The sequence below is a fragment of the Coptis chinensis genome, chromosome 2, assembly GCF_015680905.1.
Source record: "Coptis chinensis isolate HL-2020 chromosome 2, ASM1568090v1, whole genome shotgun sequence".
NCBI lineage: Eukaryota > Viridiplantae > Streptophyta > Magnoliopsida > Ranunculales > Ranunculaceae > Coptis > Coptis chinensis.
The window spans coordinates 101,404-120,173 of NC_141457.1; the positions used below are offsets into that span (position 1 = coordinate 101,404).

At 37.0% G+C, this 18,770-nt stretch overlaps 1 protein-coding gene and 1 pseudogene across 18 annotated transcripts; both read right to left on the minus strand.

Moving 5' to 3' along the window:
* Positions 1-777: 777 nt before the first annotated feature.
* Positions 778-1,665, minus strand: LOC147514199 (GDP-mannose 4,6 dehydratase 2 pseudogene; annotated as a pseudogene).
* Positions 1,666-8,638: 6,973 nt separating this feature from the next.
* Positions 8,639-17,701, minus strand: LOC147514200 (vacuolar histidine transporter YPQ3-like). 18 transcript variants are annotated; one of them, XR_015206984.1, is made up of 14 exons: positions 16,902-17,408; positions 15,895-15,937; positions 14,865-14,891; positions 14,264-14,362; positions 12,614-12,807; positions 11,556-11,742; positions 11,356-11,481; positions 10,923-11,042; positions 10,497-10,517; positions 9,888-9,946; positions 9,687-9,777; positions 9,325-9,446; positions 9,030-9,075; positions 8,639-8,942 (listed from the first exon to the last, which is right to left on the minus strand). XR_015206984.1 is itself a non-coding variant. In XM_086581542.1 (14 exons), exons 2-14 carry the CDS (start codon positions 17,229-17,231, stop codon positions 9,366-9,368), a joined length of 1,305 nt encoding a protein of 434 aa, XP_086437668.1. In that variant the 5' UTR covers positions 17,232-17,269; positions 17,419-17,701; the 3' UTR covers positions 9,131-9,365. The 18 variants fall into 18 exon arrangements, 16 of the variants coding, with proteins under 16 accessions (XP_086437635.1, XP_086437645.1, XP_086437668.1 ...); XR_015206994.1 differs by having other exon boundaries at positions 9,030-9,116; XM_086581542.1 differs by lacking the exons at positions 8,639-8,942; positions 9,030-9,075 and adding an exon at positions 17,419-17,701 and having other exon boundaries at positions 9,131-9,446; positions 16,902-17,148; positions 17,222-17,269.
* Positions 17,702-18,770: the final 1,069 nt, after the last annotated feature.

The following is an 18,770-nucleotide window of genomic DNA, read 5'->3' on the forward strand; positions in this document are numbered from 1 at the left end:
CATTCCTGTTACTTGACTACGGGAATCATTTGAGACATCATACTGCACTTTTATGAACAATAAAAGCGAGGCAACGACATTTTCCCTGTTAATATTTTGGTCTTCAAAATACGAAAAAACGTAATTTCTGTTTTGAAAACCAAACATCTCCTTTGTCTCCAATTCACAATCTTTCTTCTGGTTTTTCAAATTGTACAAGTCATCAACAATGCAGAGTTTACATAATGAAAAGGCTATGTTCCTCAAGCAGTCAAGCCTCTCATATTCACGCATCATTTGCAGCTCCTGTCTAATTTATTTTCCAAGCCTGCCAGTGCAAAATACAACATCCTTTATGACTTGATATCTAGCCCTAAGAGGCTAGGCTGCTTTGAGGATTAGATTACCAAATTTTAAATGAGATTCCCTTTCCGATCCAGATTTTTAAAAACTGAACAGAGATAATAATAATCGTAGAGGCACATCCGACTCAAAGCAAAGATGGATGTACGATCCACCGGGTTATGTGACTCCAACCTAAAATATAGGCACATAGCCAAACATTCGACATTAATAATGATGGTTTCATTCTTAATACTGATGGTTCGGTCAGCAAGGATATAGAGGGTGGATTTGGTGGCATCATACCAGATCAATTTGGGTCCCCGATCATGGTCTATACGGGTGGTGACCAGAACATGTCAATACTTCAACCAGGGGCTTAATGCTATTCTATATGGGATGAGTGGTTGTCTGCAGATGCATACCAAGAGGATAGCTATACACTTTGACTCCCTTATGGCTGTTAATCTCATTAACAGAAGGGTTGAAGCACCTTGGAGTTCAACTTTGTTAAACTGACCAAAATGAAAACCAAAAACTCCTCAACCGAAAGCGACTCCTCCGTTGCAACAACATAATCATTAGGTTTCTCTTGTTGTAGCATTAACCACATTGCTTCAACATAATCACCAGCAAATCCCCAATCTCTAGACGCAACCAAATTCCCGAAAAACAATTTACTCTGCAACCCAATCTTAATCCTCCCCATAGCTCTAGTAATTTTTCTAGTAACAAAATTCTCCCCTCGACGAGGGGATTCATAATGAAACAAGATCCCATTACAAGCAAACAACCCATAAGCTTCTCTATAATTCACAGTATACCAATGTGCAGCACATTTCGAAGCTGCAGCGATCTTGGATGAAATGGGGTGGTTTTAGATTGTGGGGGTGGTGTAGATCCAAACATTTATGAAGATCGAGCTTGATAATACTTAATATGACTCCTCCCTATCGTCGCGATATGAGATCGGACCGCTTCTAGAAGGCGAAGGGCTCCGGTCGCGACGACATCGGCACTGTAATCAGGAATTTCGAAGGATACTGCCACGTGTGATTGCGCGGCGAGATTGTAAACTTCGTCTGGGAGTATAGAATCGAACCAGTGGCGTAAAGAAGATGCGTCGGTTAACTCGGCGTAGTGTAGCTTCATTCGGGCCTTTTGAGAGTTGTGTGGGTCGATGTAGATGTGGTTGATGCGTTGGGTGTTGAAATTTGAGGAATGTCGGATTAGTCCATGGACTTCGTACCCTTTTTCTAAGAGGTATTCTGTCAGGTATGAACCGTCTGTCAGAATGATGATGTGGGAATAGAAATGGATGGTGATACCGATGATCCACCTCCAAAAATATCATTACATGCGATTGCTGGAATTCATGCACCTGATACAATACGAGTTATGGGAAGGTTGGGACATAAACCAGTCACGGTTCTCGTCGATTTAGGAAGTTCAGGAAGTACGCACAATTTTGTGTGTGCACGAATGGCAAAAAAAGCAGCATTGCAACCAACTTCATCTACCAAACTCGAAGTGATGGTAGCTTCAAGTGAAAGGTTAAAAGGTTAAGTAGTTCGGGTAAGTGTGCTCACACTCAGCTGAATCTTCAGGGTGTTCAGTATATACCAGAGTGGCTTCCATGACAGGACAGTTGTAGTTCAATGAATTGCGATAATATATGAAGCTCTTCTCCATAGCAAGACATTCAATTTGTGTAGCAAGTCATATGTGCTAGAAAGCAAATGCCATTCTAAGTGATAAAGTTAACCATGGCGAAAGCTTTTCAAAGAGATGCTACAGTACTTTCCCAACAAATTCAAAATTGAAGACCCACCAATATGCTCGAAGATAGCAAGTACACAACAACTGTTTCTCTAAATCTTCTAATAATAGAGGTGGAACAATTGGAATACGAACCACCAATATATAAATTTGAAGGGACACGAACAACAATCCAAGATCGAAGCACTGAAAATTCAGTTGCTAGAAGAGCAATTGATTTCATGCATCATGCGTATATGTTTGGAGTAGAATATTACAAATATGAAGACATAGTAAAAAAAGTACAAAAACTTGAAATTGCAAAAAAGAACACCGCTCTTACGAATCTTTGCTTCCAAATTGTCCATGAAATTATCAGTTTACAAAAGTAGATTGAAGATTTAAAGTCGGGCATCAAAAACTATTTTCTTACGAAGAAGTCTGAAGAATTATGGGTTCTATTATTCGTACTAGAAGATTAGATTCGGTTCAGTCCATTATCTTATTAAATGTTGGACGATTTTCTTTTTATTTGTGGCTTATGTTAGTTTTTTCTATTGAGAGCCTTATTAAGGATGTTCTGGTAGTCACTTCTTATTCTGGTCTCGATTACCTAGGTACGGGAACTTGAATGAAATATGATTTTTTGGTACAAGTTATTACCAATTCCTAGACTTATTTGCTTGAATATGATTCTAAATTGAGGAACATGCACCTCTAACAATGGTATTTTGCTTTGTGACAAATTTCTCACAAAGTTGAGCTAAAAGCTTATTTTGCACATTGGATCACAAGATGTACATGCCTTTAAAACATAATAAGTACCTCATAACCAACTGTGCCTTAACTAGTATGTAAAACGAAACATAAACACTTATCTACCAATATCAAACAAAAAAATAGTCAAATTCTTAAATATATCTTGAAAATTGAAATGCAGCGTGCTACCTCTATAGATAGGATCGGCTCTACCCTATAGCAAAACAAGCAGCCGCTTAGGGCCTCGTAGCCCAAGGCCCTCCCAATATATTCTAGCCCACGAACAGTCTATTATTGTTTTATTGCGAAAAATGACCCCACTATTGTTTTTCATTAATTTTAATCTGTTAAATAAACTTTTTTACATTGGAAAATTGGAAATTAGAAAATCGCATTAAACCTATTCATTTCCCTCGCGTTTTCACCTTCTCCAACAAATAAATAAGCACACCTCCATAACTAATTAAACTTCTTCATCACCTTATAACAAATTATCAAATGTGAAGCATTGAAGCCAGCACTTTAATCTTATCTTTATCATTCTTTTGACTTTTTTGGTTTTTCTATATTGTTTAATTTTTTTGCTTTATTTGGTTTTCTATACAAGAACTATATAATAATCTATACAAACTTAATAGGAAAAAGCTTTCTCATAATTGAAAATATCCCAAGGAAAAATCAGCCCAAACGAAAATATTTAACATTGTCAAAAGTTATTTTGAAATTTGAAAAATCTAAACCGTTGATAATTTTATATCATTATAAACAAATTGTAATACGTCTGGACATCTTCAAATGCATTGATTTTTTCTAAGATGATCTATATTGTGGGGAGAACATATCCACCAAAAATCAGCTTCAACTTCATTGTTTTTCACGGTGAATTTTTTTTTAAGTTCATATAACGGGTAGAGAAAAAGATGGCACAAGTTGTTTTGAATTGCCATTCTAGTTTAATCTAATGTTGTTTCATATTCTCATAAGAAAAAATACTCAAACTCGAAATCAAATCCAAGCACGCCAGCAACTTGAATGGCCATAGTAGGCTAGCAGCCGTACATATCTTCCCTTCTCAACTACAAAGGAATCGCTGCAGCATGTATGAAACTTGGATTGCCAAGACACAGCAATATGTTGCAAATCTTCCTCAATAGTATAGTATGGCCAGCAAAAGAATCAATGCTGCCATCTCTAGAGGAAAAGAGAAAGGACCTACAGTATTAATTATCAAACCTTCAAAAGTTTAGCACTTGATCATCCATCTCTATGAATGACCTGCTTATTTTATGAAGGTACGAGTATATCTCTGTTGAGTCTGGTTCCTCTATAACCGGGTACAGAGATTAATATCTGTAACCGTGTTATTTCACTATTAAAACTGTGTCGAGTATCTAATCGAGTTATAGAGGAGTTAAAACTGTTATAGTCGAGTATCTATCAAGTTATAGTCGAGTATCTAATCGAGTTAAAACTGTACCTGGTTATAGAGGAGACGGACTCATCTTTGTTAGTATCTAATCGAGTTAAAGTGTATAACAAAGGGAATGCAATTTTCAACAAACACATAGGTATAGTTGTCCTTCAGTCTTTGAATCTTTTGTTACGAACATCTTAGTTAACTAAAATATGAGCTATTAGTTGTGCTGACCAAATACATGGCACGATAAAAAATTTAGAACAATTATACGAGACTGTTGTGAATAAATTACTGCGGAAACAACGTTACCCACAACAAATAGATCAATCCTACACAAAGATCGATCATTCTCACTAGACAAGACTTCAACACCCTCCAAGTGATATCCCAACACTTCTCAATATCAAATAACAAACATATACAGTAAAGATAATAATGCAAAAGAGAACCAACCACAAGACAAAGATATATTGTGGTTCGGCAATTTGCCTACGTCCACACTGGTGAGATCCAAGTTTTACTAGATGTCCGGAGTAACAGATTACAAGAGCTCTCAATTCACTCACAAAGAATGAACACTCAACTCACTCAGAATTTCTCTCTTACAATTTCTCTCTTTCTTTCTTTTAGTTAGGTTAGGTTTCTACAGAAAAAACCTATATTTATACTATTTCAGAAAACTTTCAAAGAAGTCAAAATTCGTGCTGAAAAATGGTGGAGCACGGGTCGCGCCCTCGACCAGACAAAGTTGAGCGTGGGTCGCATTTAAATCACTGGAGGTCGCTAAAGCATGAGCGCGGGTCGTGCCTTGCCCAGGTGTAAATGGAGCGCGGGTTGCGCCCTTCACACCAGAATGAAAAACATCGTTTTTCTCTACAATTCTCCACTTCAGTAAGGTTTTAACACATAAAACTGAGCCGAACACATCCAACAAGAACACATCCATCCAGAAACTAGCAGTCCATCCGCCCCTAAGGGCCATGCCCACAAAGGGCCACCCACAAAGAGTGTCTTGCTCACAAAGAGCCACCCACAAAGAGTGTCATGCTCACGAAGAGCCACCTACAAAGAGTCATGCCCACGAAGAGCACGTCATGCCCACAAAGAGCTATCTTCACAGAGAGTCATGCTCACAAAGAGCAATTCCGCCCACAAAGGGTCATGCCTACGAAAGGCATCAATCAACAATGCATGAGCCTCCACCATTTGTGGAGTACCTCCAACCAATGTTGGAACTCAACTCCATAGAAAAATTTCTACAACCCAAAGCCTTTTTGCCTTTAGGCAATGAAACAAATTCCTAAGTACAAAACTTGTCACGAGCCTCTACCATTTTCTGCATATCCACCAACCAATCGCTGTAATGAGCATCTCTAACAGCTTCCTTGAAGCTATCTGGCTCATCATCTTCAATATTCAGGTCGCGTATAAAGCGAACCGGTTGACCATAATGCTTCACTGGCTTATCATGCCCATACTTTATAACTTGTTTCACACTTCTCTTTGGCTTTGATCTAGCCAAAGCTTGCTGCTCAGGTTGTTGTAACTCTACTTCTTGTTGAATAGTTCTTTCACTAAGAACATTACTCTCTTTAGCATCCTCAGACGCTTCTATCTCAATTACTTGAGATTCTATAAAATCACTACTACTTCTAGCCTTCTCCGGCCTGCTAAGATGTAGCATCGAAATCTCATCAAAGGTAACCTCACTGCTGACTAGGAAATTGTAGTTCTCTAGACCAATGCCCAAAATATCGAATTCGGTGAATATTTCGGTGTACCCAAAAACCGATATATATCGGATATATCGGAGATATCTCTTTTTTTGTTGACCAATCAAAATTTTGTTTTGTATGTCGATATATCATAAATATCGTCGATTATATCAAAAATATCATCGATTATATCAGAAATATCGTTAATATATCGGTCAAAGTCAACAATATTTAGTCAAAATCAACAATATCGGTCAAAGTCAACAATTTATATCGTATATATCAGTCGATATATATCGTTATATCGGAAATTCCGTTATATATCAGGAAAAAAGGGTTCAATATTTGGTGGATATATATCGGATATATCGATGTCGGTGTCGGTGTACCAAAAAAACGATATACATCGACGATATATCAGATATATCGGCGATATTTTGGGCCTTGCTCTAGACACCACAATCCGTATCTCTTTCCTCCCTTTGCATTGCCCAAGAATATTGCTTTCTTAGCTTTAGAATCAAGCTTACTATCCTTCATGTGATAATAAGCACTAGATCCAAATACGCGCAAAGTACCATAATCAGCTGGTTTCCCTGTCCACACCTCATAAGGTGTTTTGCAGTCTATCGCCGGAACTGGTGATCTATTATACAAGTAACACGTCATGGCCACTGCATTTGCTCAGAACTCTTTGCCAAGATTGGCATTAGAAAGCAAACACCTAACTTTTTCAAGCAACGTGCGATTCATTCTCTCTGCTAACCTATTCTGCAGCGGCGTTCCCCTCACTGTCTAGTGTCTGGCAATTCCCTGTTGCGCACAAAACTCTTGGAAAGGCCCATAGGTATACTCAGTACCATTGTCAGACCGTAGTGTCTTTACTTTCCTATTTGTGTGATTCTCAACCCTTGCCTTCCACTTCTTAAATGTCTCGAAAACTTCATCCTTGGACTTCAAGATATATACCCACACATAGCGTGTATAATCATCAATGAAAGAGACATAATACCGATTACCTCCCTTAGAAGCCACTCTAGAAGGTCCCCAAACATCCGTATGCACATAATCCAGGATGCCTCTCGTCTTGTGCTTGCTTGTACCGAACTTGACTCTACACTGCTTGCCACAGACACAATGCTCGCAGAATTTCATACTTGGTTTATCCAAGTCTTTCAGTAGCCCTCGCTTGCACAACTCAGACAATCCCTTTTGACTCATATGCCCAAGGTGCATATGCCACAATTTTGTGCACTTAGAATCATCATCACATGTACCCACTGCTACATCACCTATCACTGTACTACCCAACAAAGTATACAAGTTTTCAAGTTTTTGACCCTTCATAATGACTAAAGAACCACTAAGGATCTTTAGGACTCCACCATTTCCCACAAAATTGTGGCCTTTGGAATCCAAGGTATCAAGAGAAATAAGATTCTTATTTAACTCAGGAACATGCCTCACATCGGTTAAAGTCCTCACTACACCATCATGCATCTTGACCCGTATAGTTCCAATTCCTACCGTCTTACAAGCAACATCATTACCCATCAAAACGGAACCTCCACTCAAGTTCTCATAGGTAGCAAACCACTTCCTATTTGGACACATGTGGTAGGAACACTCGGAATCAAGAATCCACGTATCGATCATGTGGTCGTCTTGTGTAGACACCGAAAGACTTACATCATCCCCATCGAAGCCGGAAGCAAGACTTGCTTCACTAACATTCTCATTCTCAAACTTACCACTCATCTTGTTACTCTTTTTCGGGCTAGAGCAATCACATAGATAATGCCCATTTTCCTTGCAATTGTAACACTGTACATGTTTTAAAGGCTTCTTCGAACTACCCTTCCACTTGCTTGTGGAAGTCATCTCATTCGACATCATCCTCGCCATCTTTTCTTTTGCTTATTTATCAAACTTCTCTACTTTAAATCTAGCATTTGACATCTTGGGAGTTTTTTTTTCAAATCACACACAATAACCCAAAAAATATCTCACTTAGGAATTTTATCGAACACTTTGTCTACGCAAATTTCGAGCACTATGGTTATTTACCAAAACTCAAAATCATAGGTCGTATACCTCGCTCTAATACCAATTGTTGTGAATAAATTACTGCGGAAACAACGTTACCCACAACAAATAGATCAATCCTACACAAAGATCGATCCTTCTCACTAGACAAAACTTCAACACCCTCCAAGTGATATCCCAACACTTCTCAATATCAAATAACAAGCATATACAGTAAAAATAATAATGCAAAAGAGAACCAACCACAAGACAAAGATATATCGTGGTTCGGCAATTTGTCTACGTCCACACTGACAAGATCCAAGCTTTACTAGATGTCCGGAGTAACAGATTACAAGAGCTCTCAATTCACTCACAAAGAATAAACACTCAACTCACTCAGAATTTTTCTCTTACAATCTTTTTTTTTTTTTTTGGTTAGGTTAGATTTTTACAGAAAAAACCTATATTTATACTATTTCAGAAAACTAAGTCAAAACTCGTGATGAAAAACAGTGGAGCGCGGGTCGCACCCTCGACCAGACAAAGTTGAACGCGGGTCGCACTTAAATCACTGGAGGTCGCCAAAATATGAGCGCGGGTCGCGCCTTGCCCAGGTGTAAATATAGCGCGGGTCGCACCCTTTTTTTTTTATTAATAATAAACCTTTATTATACCAAACGTAATGTACATAACCCTAATACATCATAAAGGACTTGCATATTTACAACCATTGGGGGATCATGCCACCACACCGACGAGAAAGGCGGAAGGAAAGACAGATCTCGAACAGGTCCAGATGAAAAGTGTACATTGGACTGATCTGCCAGACTAAAATTCTTTACTTGATGAGCTACATGCGAAGCCAGTGCATCTGCAGCACCATTTGCTTCCCTATAAACCCAACTGAAGTGCACTTCGTGGAATTTTCGCAGCACTAACTTAATCTGAATAATAATTCGAGCTAATAACCAGTTACAATTCAGGATTTCATCCTTTAAAACTTTATAAAGCAATTGAGAATCTGTTTCTACCTCCACATTCCGATATCCCGCTTCTACCACAATTTGGAGTCTTTCTCTACAGAGACAAATTTATATGAGCAATTTATACGGGTAATACTGTAGCAAGAAGTAAAAGATAGGTCAATTATTTTATTGAATATATAATTTGAAAAGGCAAAGTTAGATAAAGTGCAAATTGTGAAGGATAATGTGCCAAATCAAAAGTTATTCCATTTAATAGGTGCAAAACTGTCAAGGCTCTAACTTGCGCCCTAATCCATTCAGAAAGAATGCATTCGCATGCGTGCACTACCCACACACGTACATGCAAGAGAGATAGAGAGTGCCGCAAGAAATTCCAATCAGCTACGATGTAATTAAATCTGAATGTTTATTCTTCACAACCTGGGATTTCCAATAACGGAAATACACAAATTGAATAAGTATCTGGAAAAGCTGTCAAGGTTCAATATATAGAGCTTCCACAAATATTTTTTAATTTTATATTTACATTAACTTCAACAGTAAAATCATATTTTCCTCCAGGACCTAATATTAAAACATTAGGTTTGTATTTAGAAACAATATCTATGATATCAAATGTTTCCTAATTAAATCAAGTATATTTTCTCTAAAAGTTTAATCTCCTAATATGATTATATATGTTAAAGTGTTAAACAAGGATACACAAGTGTCTAGAAGAACACATCCTCCTGCATCCACCAGCCAAGGAAGATTGGCCATAATTTTAGACCGTTCTATGCTGCTCACGAGTATGCTACAAGAAGCAATCAAGTTTAGTTGGTACACTGATAATCCATAAACCAGAACCCACCAACATAGAGCAGAAACGAACTGTAGAGAAAAACATGTAATGCTAGCACTCACCTTGCAACATAGGTCATGTTTCCAACTAAGGCAAAGATGAACATTAACGGACTAAGCCCCTGTATAATGAAAGAGAGAATGTTAATTTGTTACATGGTCTATATATAGCTATCAAAAAGACATAACCGTTCTCCCAACTACTCTAGGCAATTCAGGTACCCTGTCAATGTCCTTGTTCTTATTTTTAAATAACATCTCAAGTAAAGAATGGGAAAAGAAAATTAATTATGTGTTCAATAGGTCTTTATGTGGTGGGAGTCCTGATATCCCTGTGCTGAAAATTTTCACGTAAAATTTTCTTTACAACCAGAGTGCAAATTAATATTTCATTGCCTCAATTAGGAATTTCTATACCCACAAAGAAATGTTTTAAAAACATAATCATGCAACCAAAAGCAACTCAAACGCAAGATTTCTTTCCCATACAAAAGTTCTATTTACCAGAAACCCTGAATAATCATGAAAAAAGATCTATAAGGTTACCCATTAAAAGGTATATGATCTAAACCAGGATAATATCGAAATTTAAAAATGACCACAGCCAGTCAGCAGGGAATGGAGTCCCTTGGTACAATAACAGAAATCATGCCACAAGAAAGAAAGTCTTACCTCAACATTGCCTCTCTTAATCTGCAAAACATATTAAAAACCGAAACAAATTAGAACCAATACAATTCACTAGTGAAGATTTAAAAACTAGATAACTAAAAACTCAAAAACAAAAACAAAAAGAACATACAAAAACACCAACTAGAACCCTCACTCTTTCTCCTTTGATTAACCACAGTTATCAAGTAGAGGTCTAGTCGATAAGTGAAAAGTTGGAAAAAATTATCTTTTTGAAACAGAGCAGAAGACATTAGGAAAAAGGATTAAAAAAGTATTTCGAGTATCGAAATAAAAGTGTAACTAGTATAAAGATCGTTGTGGAATGACTAATGGAAGATGTCAGAACAGGACACAGGAAATCTGTTAAGAACGAAAAATGACTTCAACTTTATTGTAAGAGGAGGTCAAAACATAAGAAGCACACACATTTAAGCAAATTTGTGGAAGCCGGCCACCCATATAAATAATTGCCATGGCCCAACCAAAGAAGGTCCCGATCCCACTGCTCACATCGTCCCCATGCCTCAATACTGACGTGGCACTGTCCTGAGAAAAAAAAACACAAGAAAAACAGACAAAATATGAACAGACACTTCGCAAAAACAGGACCATTCCATTGCATACTACTTTATGGAATATTTATAGTAAATTAGTTTCCATTGCAGCTTGTGAATGCAGATATGGGCCACTCTTTGCGCTGGTCTCTTATAGATATATATTTAGGCTATCATGATGCGAAATTGCATAATTTGAATTGTTGAGAGGTAAAGACTAAAGACTCATCCAGATTTAAAAACAACCCCCCCTGGCCGCCAATCCCTCCCTTGTAATAAAGAACTAAAGCTATTTAATCACTTACCTGCAAGAGCTTTCTTCCTACTCTAATCACAACTCCTTGTGGAAGTTCCTCTCTTATTCTGGTATGTCTGTTAGTAGTGGAGATATGGAGATTAAAGCCACTAAGAAATAATGTGACTGCAGAAATCTGCAACCAAAATAAAGTTGAGACACAAAAACATTTCAATTTTATCAATAATTCATTGTATCCTCTATACTCACCACACATAGCATGCTTTTAGTGTTTGATGGTGGTGCAGATTGTGTAGAGACAAGGGCACCAAGCAAGGGCTCTTCTATGGAATGTGGATCATGAATAGCAACTGGAAGAGTTATCCCACAGTCACTTGTTTGTGCCAGAACAGACCCTGCTGTAGGTGTATGACTTTTTGATAAAGACCTTGCTGACCTGACCAATTCAGTGTCTCCAGTATATAAATATATGAATTCTATAAAAAGAAGAGTAATAAAAAAGCACGTAAATGCATGAATGAAAGATTCCATTTTAAAGAACTTTGTTGAGTGTAGTGGAAACTCTCAACAGAAGGGTTTAATTACTTTACTTCTTTTTTTCATTTTCCCTTTTACTGTATCCGGCAACCTTAGTTGATCTGTATTTGGCTATTTGCCACACAACAATCCAATTCCACTAATCAGCGGCGGAGCAGAAATTTGTTTTAAGGGTGACCACTTTGGAAACTAAATGTAGTTAGCCATTGTGTAACCCTTAATGCTAATTGATTTGACTGTGGCCACTTACTATATACTATATAGCATCTTGCGATAGCCAAAGTTATTGTCTAACCTTAGAGTCCTTACTACCCAGCAACTTCTACTACATGGGGTACATTACATCAGTATATGATCCTAATTACGTGCTGTACATCAGTATATAATCCTACATAGGCAGATATGTTAATAGTTGTTTCAAGCTAGTGAGGGTGAGAAGATGCTAACCCTCAGCCTCACTTCTGTCCACCATTTCCACTAATTAAATGGATTGTAGCTTTAACATGTCAGACAGTCTGACCAGGTACTATATTTCCATCACTCCAGTAAACAGAAGAAGAGCACAAATAGTTGGATGATAACGACGTTAATTGCAAGACGTTTTTTTTTCTATTCAAGTGTTCAAATTCCTTAACTATATAGATTCATTTTCGGTAGTCCAACGAATTATTTAACACCTGTTAATGCTTGAGATTGAGGTTTGTGATCCTTATTCCTGATCTCAGATTCTCAGCAGATTAATTTTACCAACATAGAATTGAAACAATTACATGTAGTACAGTTCTCTTCCAAGAGAACCATATCGTGGAAGAACAGGGGCAATGACAGGTAATGGTGAGCTTTGAGGTGCCCCCTGAGAGACATCAGACCCTCTCGTCCAGCTGTCCCCAAACTTAACCTGCTCCGCATCAACATTATTATCGATACAATTATCTTTATGCTCTGTCATGAAAAGGTTCAGGACCTGTATTACAGTCAAAAGGTTATGTCATCGCATAGACCATTAAGAGAGGAAGAAAACCCTCCAGCCAATGAATAAGGAAGAGTTTAAGCAACTACATTGATGTGACTTGAAGATGAATGTTCCAAATTGAAAATGTCATTTTTTATGTATATTGGCATTTTACTACTATTTCTATGCCTTTTCGTCTAAGTTCCATTGACACATATGTGTGTCCGTATCCGACACGGAGACGAAGTGTCTGACACGGTGAAATATAAAAAATTGAGGTATATTACATACAATATGTGTCTATGTGTGTCCGATACGGACAGGTGGATACGTATCCGAAATGGATTATTTTTTAAATATGTTGTGTTCGTGTTACATAGCTTTTCGTGATCCCAATACCTCGGGCACCAACTCCACAAGGCCTGACCAGCAGGCCACTAAATATTCTCCCCTATGGTTTTGGTGATAAATTGAAGACATTCTTCCAGCTACAGGAGATTAGTAATCTGACTCATACTAACTTCATTAACTCAAGGAACACGACTCCCTCGCAAACTATGAAAAGTGAGACATTAATCAGATAGTCACTTAACATATTTCATATCTGTCAAGGTTTTCAGACTTAATTTTCTCAGGCTCCAAGTTCTTCAAGTCTAAGCTTTCTTTAGAGACGCAAGTTGTGTGCATAAATGCAAGAATTACTCTATTTATTACAAGAATTCATGTTATTTCTAACATTTTGCATTGCTGGGATGGCTTAACAGACCCTACAAGAAGTAGAAAAAGAAGAAAGAAAAAAAAGAAAAACGACTTCCACGATATAATAATTCAAATCTAGAAAACCAATTTCGATTCATCACCTCCAGAGCCATGGACAGTAACTGAAAAATAGATGAAATTCCCAACTCATCAAGGAAGTCTATACCCTGCTGTACCTAACGCATGTTTCCTAGAATATATTCCAATAGAATTTTACTAAAGGATTCTTCATTTTAACTCAAAATTTGTTTGTTCTACAAGTAAAACCAGTGAACATATAAAGACTACAAAAGAAAGGACTAGTTATGATTTTAGAAATATAAGCTCAGCAACACGACTGATATTCCAAAAAACTCAAAGTTGTGAAATAGGATGCCAGACATTCATGGGCCCAAGCTGAAGTCCCCAGATTATGTGTTGGTAACTGAAATGACAATTTGTCTCAACTATCTGGGTACTACTTGAGTAAAAACTTTGGAGCTTCCAGACTAAAAACCAATTGGAAAAGAGTGGAGAATTTATGAACTATGAAGCAAGATTTTAAATGTCCCATGCGGGACTATATATTGCATCATTTTTTGGTTTACATTTATAAAAATGTAGGATAAATTGTGCTCTTCCTACAACGATATATGGCTGCAAATAGGCTTGTAGATGCAGAATAAATAAATGAAAAGTAGGCAAAATGTAACGCTGGATAAAAGCTGACCATATTGAGAAGACCTCGTTTGTTGGCTTTTGGATGGTGATAGATATGACCATAGTATATGGACTGTAACGCAAGGATCAAAGTAGTGATAGTGTACAACTGCAAACACAACGGAGTACAATAACAAGTTATCTTCATAATCTCTCATAAAGACATGAAAAAAAATGGTAAAAATAATGTAGCACAAGGACTGCTGCAACTAAGTAATACATAGGATACACTTCTCTAGTTCAAAAACTATGTGTGAAGTCCATAATTATTAATCGAACAACTCAGATGATCCTACCCATTGAACAGTTTTCCTAATTTGGGCATTTAAATGCGCAAAGAGATAACTTGAGTTAAGTACAGTTCACACTTACGACAATCCAAAATGTACCTTAATCAGACAATTCTAACGATCAACCGAAGCTAAGTACTTTTACATGGGTCAAAGAGATCTCTCCTATTTGTGAACAGTTCAAAACCCCATATGCTTCTTATCAATGGACTATAAGTCTGCCAGATTTATACTACCTTCGTATGTCTAGCAATAATTGCACTACTTGAACAAAACCTAATACTCTAAAAGTATGATAAAGATTTTAGCTGAAACTCTTACCATCGCCATATAGCGCTGGGTTGGAAGCTGCAAAATAAAGAAGAAATAGTTTAGTAAAGGTTATTTATAACCCAATTATCTCATAAGCCTTTTGTCTTAGAATGGGACTTTTGTTTTTGAGGAACAAAATTAAAGCTATAAATTGAATTGATAACAATCCACAAAGTTTTAAGTTGATAGGCAACTTGTTGAGTAAAATTCAATTTTAGAAATATTGCAGATTCAATTGACAGAGGTCATATTCACACAGTCAAACATCAAACGTATGTAGGAGGAAATACAACGTGCATGGCATCCATTTACATGATGAGGCAGAACAAGATATCGTATTTGATGAAAGGTAACATCCAGCCAATATTTCCAAGTCCTTAATTTTAATCATCTAGACAGTGACTCACTAAATAGATTTTTTTTAGCTATTAGATTGAAAAAATTTTGTTTTCATCATTCAGCCTAGTTGGTACTTCATCAGTCAGATTTAAGTACTTATTCATTAATCGTCCTGGTCAATGGCTTTCAGACATTGAATAAGAAATTCAGCAACTCATCCTGATCCATGCTCTACAATTCCATCTATCAGGTGAAGCTCTTTTGATTCATTACCCTGAACTCTAACCATTGATTCCAAGAAATTCCACCACTCAGTTTGCGATCCAACACTAGAATCAATATTTTTATTTATTAACCTGAGTGACAATTTTCCCAGATTCAAGCATTTTGTTATTAATAAGCCTGATTGGAACCATCCTACCTTTTGAAACTATTTTCAGAAATAACAGACGGTTTTTTTTTTTCCTTTGAAACATGAATAAATGCAGAATGTTGAGAATATTTATTTCAATCTCTGTTTGAGTTCAGTTGATCTAAACAGTAATTTATTGTGAATCATTTGGTGACAGCAAACTTGTATACCAATTCACAACAAACAAAAAATAAAATATTTACACGAAACACACTAGAACACTTTAAAACTTGAATGCTAGAAAAAAATGAAAAGGATAAACTTATCTAAGAGAACGAAATTACTTACAGTAGCTGGCTCCAGCATACAGCCAAAAAGGTTGAAAAGATCCCTGCAATGGAAGTAGTCAACAAAAGTCAAGAACTTCAAATGATTCTCATTTTAGTGGCACATTCACTGATTCACAACATAAGGAAAACCCATATACACATGGTGTAAGCTTGTACTTCAGTTTTCTTTCCAGAATGATTCGAAGAAACTTGTACAACGTTGACTCTAATACTGGAAGTTTTCCGAACGTGGCCCGTGGTTTTTCCTCCACCCATTTGAGGGAGGTTTTCCTCCATAATTCAGAATTTGGAACCTACACCATTTTGGATCACCAGACCCTAACAAGTAACAACTAAAACCGTCTTTCTCCACTCTTGGGTTAGGTAACCTTTGCCTTTCTTTTATTATACCCTAGAAGATGGCAGCAAAATCTTCAACAAGGTTAATAAATCTAGGACCTTTAGATTTAAATTCTGGTTTGGAGAATTTCTTGAAGGTCTGAATGCATAGTAAATGGTTTTAGAGTTCAAATTCTCTAGGTTTCAATGATTGTTTGAAGAATTTAATATGTTGAAGGTTTGCAGTTCAATTGCACTACGTTTATTGGAGAAAGCAACCTCCAAGATTTGGGACCTAAAACGATCAGTTGCGACTTGCGAGCATTGAACAAGTTTCTTCCGCTTGAGGTGGGTTAAAAGCACGAAATGTATTTGCAGAGTCACCAAACTTTACTCCCTACTTCTTCCTTTGTCTCACTTTGTTGTTGTATTACTTGTACATACCACTATAGTACAAAAAAAAAAGTGGCCAGAGGTAGGGGAACCTAGCACTTGGATTAAAAATAAAATGAACTTCCTCACACAAGAGAAAAGGTAGAGGAATAAATTATCAGATTGCTCATATGATCGTCAAAACTTAGAATCGCAAGCAAAATCATCTTGAAGAGAATGACATAGAGGATATGTTGCTAAGGAGAATATAAAGTGAGTAAACAATAATGTGGGGGGGAAATAAGTAATACATACCCAAGAATCCAAGTGATCAAGAAAGTAATAGAGAGGCCCTCTGCTGACTTCTGCCTGTAGTTTGTGAGGATCTGTGGGACCTCAGCAACACCCCAACTAAGAACACTGAGCAACCCCAGAGCTAATGAGATGCCATCCCTCCTAGTGCAGAGACAATACTTGATGTAGGTTTGGGCCCACTGAGAGCAGACGGTTTGTGCGACAAACGGGTGGGGAAGATCCTTTGAAAAAAACAGACATAACTTGCCTGCTTTTAAATTGAACATGCTGCTTTTAAAATCAGTTTGAGAAAATCCCTACATTCATACATTGATACATACATACATACATACCACTCTCCTAAAACATGTCTCCTCTCTGTTCTTCTTCTGTTAGTTAAATTATTATGATAAACATGAAACTACAGCAAGATCAGAAATTGCACGGACGAGATAAGCAGCAATAATATAATATGACTACGCTTGGGGGCTGGGGCTGATCATGCAAATAGAAAAAAGAGTTAAAAAAGTTTACTCACTTTTACTTGAGAGTTGAGACTTAGAGACGACTGAGATATATATCTCAATCAGCAGCAGCAGCCTTTATTGTTGTTGATGTTGACAAAGTTGTGCTGTTTGGAGGAGATAACGACGCTTCGTTTGTCTTTTTGTTTTAACGAATATAAAAGAAAGATAATAATGATAGAAAGGGCGGGCACCCTTTCCAACCAACAAGAGAGAGAGAGAGTATACTGCGAACTCACACGTTGCGTGCAGCAGAAACAGAAGAACGTAGGCGCTGGCTATTTCGCTGGGGGATTACCTTTTTGTTTTCTGCCAATAATATCGGATCTCTTATTTATTATTTCCCCAATTCCAATGTTACATTCAAATATTTTTTTGCCGCGCCAAACTTTGCCCCTAGGTTTCACCTTAATATTTAGTACTTGCAAATCTCGTACGGGTGTCTTAGGTGGCGTTTGTTTTAGCAAAAACTAGTGGAAAGGAAAGGAAGTCCGTCTTTTCCATAAGTTTGGTGTATTTGTTACAAAATTCTATAAATTTGGTGTATTTATTACAAAACTATTCCATGGAATAGGAAGGTTTTTTTTTTTTTTTTTTTTTTTTTTTTTTTTTTTTTTTTTTTTTTTTTTTTCCAAAATATTATTTGAGAGGAAAAGAAAGTAAAAGGATTGTTTTCCTTTTATTTATTTAGTTTTTGAATTTCGAACATTTTTATATATTTTTTTGATTAACAAACGTGTTTTAAATGAGATCAATACTCTTTGATGCTAGCATCCCCCAAAAGTTTGATTGACTTTGCTAGTTGGCACTTGCAAAAAGAAAAAGTTTGATTGAGTTTGCTAGTTGAGTTTAGAATAAAAACATTTACTGTCAGAGTTTTTGTGCTCGCTCAGTTTCAGTTTTTCCTATGTCGGGTTATTTTTCTCATCCTATGGAATTCTTAGGACTGGTTAGATGTTAGTATATTTATTTACTTAATCATTGAAACTTTGAATTTAATATGTTGGAGCTTGGACGAGGCTGTTAATGGCGGCACTGAGAAATCGCTAGTAAAATTTGTGTGAACTGTTTTTGTTGTTTTGTTGTTGATTGAAGATTAGTGGTAGTAAGGGGATGAATGTTGGGTTGCTGTGGTATATTGGTTGAGTGATGTTGGGGCAGTCGAAGCTTGGGAAAAAAGCTTGGAAATGGCATTAATGGCGTCGATCGCCATTAGTGAGCAGTGAGGGTTTTTGGGTTTTAAGTATACCCTAAAGTTTTGGTTGTTGTTGGGGATCAAAACCTAATTGTTTGGTGGTGGTTGGAGGTTGGCAGTGGTGTGGATGAAGCTTCGACAGGCGTTAATGGCGGCGCGATGGAGTTTTAG